General features: G+C 63.1%; 2 protein-coding genes across 5 annotated transcripts in view; one reads left to right on the top strand and one right to left on the bottom strand.

Moving 5' to 3' along the window:
* Window positions 1-7,897, bottom strand: part of BRF1 (BRF1 RNA polymerase III transcription initiation factor subunit) — a 63,136-nt gene that overhangs the window by 27,103 nt on the left and 28,136 nt on the right. The window contains exons 4-5 of one of the 4 annotated variants that reach the window (XM_040256795.1): window positions 5,706-5,737; window positions 3,041-3,113 (exon numbers count right to left, since the gene is read on the bottom strand). The exons of 1 other annotated variant lie outside the window; for it this stretch is intronic. In XM_040256795.1, coding sequence (XP_040112729.1) covers window positions 3,041-3,113; window positions 5,706-5,737 — 105 coding nt within the window. Of the gene's footprint in view, window positions 1-3,040; window positions 3,114-4,418; window positions 5,672-5,705; window positions 5,738-7,897 lie in introns of those variants that run through there. 2 more of the 4 variants (XM_040256799.1, XM_040256798.1) reach the window with 2 other exon arrangements.
* BTBD6 (BTB domain containing 6) lies at window positions 7-2,171 on the top strand. Its single transcript, XM_040256801.1, has 4 exons — window positions 7-57; window positions 133-223; window positions 367-485; window positions 658-2,171. The coding sequence occupies exons 2-4, from the start codon at window positions 143-145 to the stop codon at window positions 1,688-1,690; spliced, it is 1,233 nt and encodes a 410-aa protein (XP_040112735.1). The 5' UTR covers window positions 7-57; window positions 133-142; the 3' UTR covers window positions 1,691-2,171.

Here is a 7,897-nt window from a genome sequence, read left to right as displayed (position 1 = left end):
CAACAACAACCCGGAGAGCCCCAACTGGCAGTCCTTCCACCCGACCCTGCGCGAGAGGTGAGCCCGGGCCCCCCCCCCCCCCCCCCCCCCCGCGGCCCCAGCCCGAGTGTCCTGTGCCTCTGCCCTTTGCAGGAACGCGCTGATGTTCAACAACGAGCTCATGGCCGACGTGCACTTCGTCGTGGGGCCCCCGGGCGCGGCCCGGAGGGTGCCTGCCCACAAGGTGGGTAGAGGCTCGGCCCTGTACGCTCCCAAAGGCGACGGGCCGGCTTCCCGAGGATGGACGGTCCTCTTCTGGGTGTGGCAGCCGCTGGGGGCAGGGAGAGCCCAGGGCTTAGGGCCGCGCTCTGCCTCTCTCGTCCACAGTATGTCTTGGCCGTGGGTAGCTCTGTCTTCTATGCCATGTTTTACGGGGACCTGGCAGAAGTCAAGTCAGAAATCCACATTCCCGACGTGGAACCTGCAGCTTTTCTGATCTTACTGAAGTAAGTCTACCTCATGAGGGTGGGAGGAGGGGACGGTTCCTTGCTGCCTGGTTCTTCCAGCCGGCTGCCTGGAGCGGCCTGAAAGTCCCCAAGGACAGATGGGCTCCTCTGCCGGGCCCTCGGTGCCTGGAGTGCCCTGTGCTGCCCGTGACTCGGTCCTCATCCTGCACAGGTACATGTACAGTGACGAGATCGACCTGGAAGCTGACACGGTGCTGGCCACCCTCTATGCAGCCAAGAAGTACATTGTCCCCGCCTTAGCAAAAGCCTGTGTCAACTTTCTGGAGACGAGTCTGGAAGCCAAAAACGCCTGTGTCCTGCTGTCGCAGAGCCGACTGTTTGAGGAGCCCGAGCTGACCCAGCGCTGCTGGGAGGTCATCGACGCGCAGGCTGAGATGGCCCTGAGGTCCGAAGGCTTCTGTGAGATTGACTGGCAGACGCTGGAGATCATTGTCACGCGGGAGGCCCTCAACACCAAGGAGGCTGTGGTTTTCGAGGCTGTCCTGAGCTGGGCGGAGGCCGAGTGCAAGAGGCAGGGCCTGCCCGTCACCCCTCGCAACAAGAGGCACGTGCTGGGGCCAGCCCTCTACCTGGTGCGGATTCCGACCATGACCCTGGAGGAGTTTGCCAACGGCGCTGCCCAGTCAGAGATCCTGACGCTGGAGGAGACCCACAACATCTTCCTGTGGTACACGGCGGCCAACAAGCCCCTCCTCGAGTTCCCCCTGAACAAGAGGAAGGGCCTCGCGCCCCAGAGGTGCCACCGCTTCCAGTCCGCTGCCTACCGCAGCAACCAGTGGCGCTATCGCGGGCGCTGCGACAGCATCCAGTTTGCCGTGGACAGGAGAGTCTTTGTCGCTGGGCTGGGCTTGTACGGCTCTAGCTCTGGGAAAGCTGAGTACAGCGTGAAGATCGAACTCAAGCGGCTGGGGGTGGTCCTGGCGCAGAACTTGACCAAGTTTGTCTCCGACGGCTCCAGCAGCACCTTCTCAGTCTGGTTTGAACACCCCGTACAGGTGGAGCAGGACGCCTTCTACACGGCCAGCGCGGTCCTGGACGGCAGCGAGCTCAGCTACTTTGGGCAGGAGGGCATGACGGAGGTGCAGTGCGGGAAGGTGACCTTCCAGTTCCAGTGCTCCTCCGACAGCACCAACGGGACCGGCGTCCAGGGTGGGCAGATCCCCGAGCTCATCTTCTACGCCTGAGGCGCCCGGGGGCCGGCGCGCTGTGAGGGGTGAGCCCTGTCTCTGCAGCCAGCCCGGGACCGGGAGTGCAGGGAGGCAGGGGGCGCTCTGCTCTGGCTGGGCTGCCCTTGCGGCCAGCCTGTCTCCCGTGTGCGGTCAGCCGGGGCCTGGGGTGTGACGGGGATGCTCCCCTCCCCAGCCAGAGCCTTGGTCCCTGAGCCATGGCTGCAGGGCTGGCCTCACAGGCACCTCCCGTACAGTGGGGTGTGCATCTCAGGTGGAGGGCGGGTTTGGGGGTGCAAGGCAGGCCCCAGGTTCCCCCCGGTGTTGCCTCCCACCTGCTTTCAGGGCTCTGCCCTCTCTCCTGTCCTGTTGGGTTCTATTCTAAGTGGTTTTAAGCTTAAGACCTTACCTTCAAATCCAAAATGGGAAAAGTCACTTCAAGTAGTTCACCTATTTAAGTGGATTTTCATAATAAAGTTTTAACAAAACGAGCGCCACACACACGTGAATGACTGCGAGTCTCATGGGCCTAACGGCACGAACAGGTCAGCAGGCAGTCCCGTGGACCCACCTGCCCAGGGGGTGCCCTCTGCTGGCAGCCGGGCCTCCACCTAGGAGGGTTTGCTTTCTGGACTGCAGCCAGACTGCCCTGGAGAAAGGCATCAGGTCATGCTACCTTCCAAACTGTCACTCGCCGTTCAAAATCCTGTCTGGCTCCGAGGTGGGGCGGGGGGTGGTTCTCTGCAGGGCTCGGGGCTCCAGCCCCCAAGAGCAGACCTGCCACCTCAGGCTCTCGGGCAGCCTGTGGGCTCAGGCAGGCCCCTCAGGCCTCCTGCCTCTGTGCTCCCGTGCCATAAACTCCAGGCCCGTTGTTTTGTCCTTGGAAAACCTCAGCTTGACCCCAGAGGGATGCGTGTGTCCCTCAGCACAAGGACACAGCCCCGTCAGAGGACACCCCAACCTAGCACATCTCTGCCCCCACTGCCCTCGCCCCCCGGCCCCGGGGATCCTCCTGTTGTGGGAGGGGCAGGACTGCAGCCCCTGTCCGCCCCCCGGCTCCACATGCCGCCTCCTTAGTACAAAAAAATGTGCTTCCAGATGCCCGTGGGCAATGGAGCAGTCCCTCTAGCCGACAGTAAAAGCGATCCCCGTGGTGAAGCTCCCATAGAGGCCCACCCGACGGAAAGGCTGGCTCCGTCTGCAGGGGCCTTGCCATCCACGAGACCCTTCTCACCGGGGTCCCGCTCACACCTGCTGGGGACTGACTGCAGCGTTCTGCTTTCACGGGAGGCGGCTTCCAGGCGCCAGTGGCCCCCCTGCGGGTCCTGTCCCGCGTGCTGCCCTCCCGCCCCGTGGGCCCCACGGTACCTATGGCCGGAGCGTTGATGCAGAGCTCTCTTGCCAGGAGGAGGAACGTCTTGCCCAGCACGTAAACGTTCACCTGTCGTGAAGAAATACAACTCAGGACAGCCCTTGGCAGCAGGAGTGTGCTCCTCGATCAGCAGAGAGCGGCCCTGCTGGCCCCCCGCGGCAGCTGGGGCGACCCCACCCCTCGTCCAGGTGGTTCTTTAAGGCTCATGGTCTCAGCGGCGGCTGACTTTGCTGAGAAGGAAAGCTGTCGGCAGGACAGCTGACTTGGCAGAAGTCTCCAGAGCCCAAGGTGCCGGGACAGTGGGGCCCAGGCCGCCCCTGCACCCACTCCCGGGGCGTCCTTGTTGCGTCCCCGTGGGCCAGTGCAGGCACAGCGGTGGGTCTGCAGACCTGAGTGCCCTGCCTGCTTGCCCCTCAAGGGCCAAGCCCTGCCCAGGCCCACGCCGGGCGTCTCACCATCCCAGCTTGAGGGGACAGAGGCCCCCGTCTCCACCTGTCCACTCCAGCCCCCCACAGGACCCAGGCCTTGCGGAGCACTGGCTCTGACCTTCTGCTCTGACTCCTTAGAGGGCCACCCCCCGCCCCGATCAAGCCTGGCCTGTGGGCCCCTTGGCCAGGCCCCAGGAGGACGCCAGGCACGGTGCTGAGGTGGCCGAGTGAGGGCCCAGCGGGCCTCCCGTCACAGGGCCCGCGGATGGCACACAGGGGCTCCTGGAATGAGGCAGTGAGCCCCCTTAGGAGAGGCGATGGGGGTCCCTGTGGGCACCAGTCGGGGCCAGACGCCCCCCTGCTCACCCCACTGGCAGCTACTCTCTGCCCTTGTCTGACCCCACCCAAAGGGCTGTGGCTCCCAGAGGGGCCTCCCGAGGGCACCCTGCCCGGGCCGGCCTCCAGCATGTCGGTGTGTTCCTCTGCCAGGTCTCTGCCCTGCTGACCGCCGCCTCCCCTTGGGCTGGGACAGGGCTGATCAGCCGGCGTCCGTCCCCACGCTCCCCGCAGCACGTCCCTGACGCTGCCCGCCCGTCACAGCCCTGCACCCGGTCCCGCGACCCAGGCAGATGAAGCCTGAGTGCTGCAGGAAAGGTACCCTGAACAGTGTGGAAGATCGCGTCTGTGAAAGGATGCGCGTGTAAAGCGTGCGGTTATCGGCAGAGATGCTCACTGCCATCAGTATTCTTTAGCAGTCTCGGCACTGACGCCCTGTCTGAGGGCCACTCACGAGTCTGCAGCTGGCTGGGGGTGGCCCCAGGTCCGTCTCACTGTGGGAGGGGAGGAGGGACAAAGAGACCTCCTCCCAGGATCCTCAGGGCACAGCAGCTGCCCCCAGCTCCTGCCAGCGGCCATCAGCTGTGAGCTCAGCCCGGGAGGTGCTCACCTGGGCACGTGTGAGAGTGAGGATGGACTGAGTCCTGAGCCTTCCTGCATGTCCACTAAGTGGTCAGCTCTGGGCAGCGGAAGCCCTCTGGGCAGGACCTCCCTCCATGTGTGCGCACGACACCCACAGTTAAGTGCAGACACATGGCCCGAGTATGCTGAGCCTGTCCCAGCCTCACACCCTGGAAGGGCTGGGCTCGTGACTGCCAGGTCACCTCCTACCCTTCTGGTGCTCAGGCTGGGTTCTGCCCAGGACAAAAGGCCCGAGGCCTGCCCTCTCCCTGAGGTGTGCGAACTGTCTGTGTGGGCACAGCCTGCAGGCACAGGGTCCCGCTAGCCCTGACCCAGCCCAGGGGAGGGGAGCTCTGCTCCATCACCTCCCACCCCAGCCCTGACTGTCCTGCTTCCCGAGGTGTGAAGCAGGAAGCACCGGAACACCTCCCTCTACCTTCCAAGTGGTGCCCAAGCACTTCCGGAGTGCTGTCCTGAGGCATCGCCCGGAAGGAAACCTGGCCACGTGGACTTGCCCTGACCAAACACAGTACGTGGAGAACTGGATCTTCATGGTTCCCGGGATTCTTTCCAGGGTGACCCCAGAAGGTTTCAGCAGGGCTGCTGAGAAATGCCGTTTATACAGGCAGTCTCTGAGGTCAGTGCAGCTCTGCCTGCCCGCACTGGGATTGCTGAAGGCCCAGCCCCGGGCCAGCTTCCTTTGGGAGGGGGGATCCCTGGGCACTTTGCGTGCATCCTCACACCGGTCATATCTGCTTTCCCTGACATAGTCAGGGAAACTTAGTTTCTTTCCAAGTCCTCGGTGGCGAGACCCACCACTGAGCACATGCTCACCCAGCACCATAACCAGGGCACACGCAGACCACAGTGGCCCCGCCCGGAGGCGGCCCCTCCCCGTGAGCGTCCCATCCACCCCGGCATCCCTGTTGGTGGTCTTGCCATTACCATCAATCATTTGGAAATGAGGAAACTAGAAAGGAAGTTTCTCCAGGCTGCAAGTATTAATATAAGTTGTTGCACTGTTTAAATGTACAGGTATGAGTCCATTTTGTTCTTTGAAGAATGTCCCTCGACTTGGACAAAGGTCACCTGGGCCTCTCCTGTAGTTCCTACAACGAGCCCCTGGGACGCCACCACCCCCGTGTCCACTCTCCCTACCCATTCCGTTTGCCAGTTTCCAAACCAAGACCCAGGCCCTCCGCGTCCTTCGCCTGTGGACCCTCCCGGCCGGGGCGGGCGGGGCCTGAGCAGGGCCGGGGGGAGGGGCTGCATCTACCTGGAGCAGGTCGCTGAGGTCGAGAAGCATGTCTGCGTGAGAGTCAAGGAGCAACCACCAGGCCCACAGGCGCCGGCCACCGGACAGTCTCTGGGAGGCAGACCCTGGCTGTAGATCTAAGCTCCGCACAGGATCGCAATCCAAAGTGAGGCGGCCACGTTGGGAGGGGCAGGGAGTCTCCACCAGGACCGGGGCAGGGCTGGGGGCAGGCAGGGGCAAGGGGTACAACATGGCCCCCGGAGCACAGCCGCCGGTGCGGGCCAGCCTCCGCATCTGCACGGGCCGTGTCCAGCCTGCCCCACGAGCACGGCCACAGTCGCGACTGTGCCCCGCGAGCACCACGGAGCGCCCACTGGGCACCAGGCAGGGGACAGACACACACACACACACACACGGGACCCCCGGGTGGCTGGCAGGCACTGCCACAGTCCTGGCCCCCAGGGGACGGCTGTGGGGACGCTGGCACGGGCCCTGTCCTCACTCTCAGTACCTGAGTAAGGAGTGATCAGAACACGCCCTAAGCGAGCCAAAACCTAGCCAGCCACACACACAGAGCTGTACACACAAGGCGTGGCCCTGAGAAGAGCAGCTTGTCGAATGACACGAACTTAGCGTCATGCATGCTGAGGCTTTGAGAGCTGAGGAAGGATCCGGTGACGCTGAACCCGAGCCCGGAGCAGGCGTCCAGAGGGAGAGAGGGAAGGAAGCCCCGAAGCCAGAGCCTCATTCCAGCAGGTGGCGAGCTCTGAGCATGACCACCAAGGTCCTTGAATAAAAGGCGCCTTGTTTCTCCGTCTCTGAAGACAGGCCCCTCATCAGGGAGTGAGCGAGACAGATAAGACTGCAGTGCAGACCGACACTAGTGAGAACTTGGAGAACAAAAAAAGTGAAATCGCAAGAAATGAAAGGAAGGCCGCAGTAAACACACGAGCAGGAACCAGGGGCCACAGAAGAAGCTAACACAGCCAAGAGACCAGGTGCTGCCAGGCCCCAGCAATATCACAGCGAGGGAAGGCCAGCAGAGGCCGGGGGCCGGGTCCTCAGGGGAGGGGAGCGGCTACGTGCCTCCACCACGGGGGGGACACGGCCTCTCTCACTGGTCATGCCCAGGAGTGTGGCCACCAAGAGTGAGCCCTCAGGGTGGCTGTGGACATCGGCTAACAGAAACGACCGACGTGTGTCCGCCGAGCACGGAGCTCTCTGTGCAAGCGGGTAACAGGGAAGCTCTGCGTAGGGTGGAGAATGGGGCGCTCAGTACAGCTTCACAGACCTGGCGCTATTCTTAAAATGAAGTCTGTTTTTGAAATGATACGGATAAAGTGAATGCCCCAAAAATGGGCAAAAAAAGGTTTGAACAGGTGCGTCATGAAGAGAAGCAAAGAGCCCCCACAGGAGCTCAAAGTGACCCCCACAGTGACTGCGGGACAGCGGCACCGCAGGAAGGCCTTCCGGCTCTCAGGACAAGGAGCGGCGGAGCCCACGCCCAGCCACGCCCATGCCCCAAGGAAGGTGAAGTCACAGAACTTCAAGCACAAGAGCAAAGACAGCAGGGACCACCTGTCACACACAGTCCAGAGATGGGCACACACGTGCTTCCCGGGCACGGCACTCCAGAACAAGCAAAACGAACCCATGGGGGTCCCGGAGCATGGGTGCCTCGGGGTGGGCTGCGGGCACTTCCCTGCTCCCTGGAGGAAGAGCCGGTCATACAGACCTGTGTGCTCATCAGAAGTCATCCGAGGACACAATTAAGGCTTGTGCATTTCATTTCATGCCAATTTTGCCTTAAAATGAAAGAAAAACCATAAACAAATACTGGGATCTAGTCAGTTAATAACTCGCATGCTGAAGGGCTTGGGGACAACAGGCAGATGTCTGCACCTCACTCTGAAAAACGCCAAGAGGCCAGGCCGAGGGACCAGCAGGGGGGGAGCAGGGGAGCACAGACGGGGCGCGTGAGGGGCGCGTGTGCGGGGCATGTGTGGAGCGCGTGTGAGGGGCGCGTGTGCGGGGTGTGTGCGGGGCGTGTGTGCGGGGCGCGGGTGTGGGGCGCGTGGGGTGCGTGTGCGGGGTGTGTGTGCGGGGCGCGTGTGCGGGGCATGTGTGGAGCGCGTGTGAGGGGCGCGTGTGCGGGGTGTGTGCGGGGTGTGTGCGGGGCGCGTGTGCGGGGCGCGTGTGCGGGGCGTGTGTGC

The sequence above is a fragment of the Oryx dammah genome, unplaced genomic scaffold (assembly GCF_014754425.2).
Source record: "Oryx dammah isolate SB20612 unplaced genomic scaffold, SCBI_Odam_1.1 HiC_scaffold_16, whole genome shotgun sequence".
Classification (NCBI taxonomy): Eukaryota; Metazoa; Chordata; class Mammalia; order Artiodactyla; family Bovidae; genus Oryx; species Oryx dammah.
Note: the sequence above shows the minus strand (reverse complement) of the source record. Positions and strands in the feature narration are given on the sequence as shown.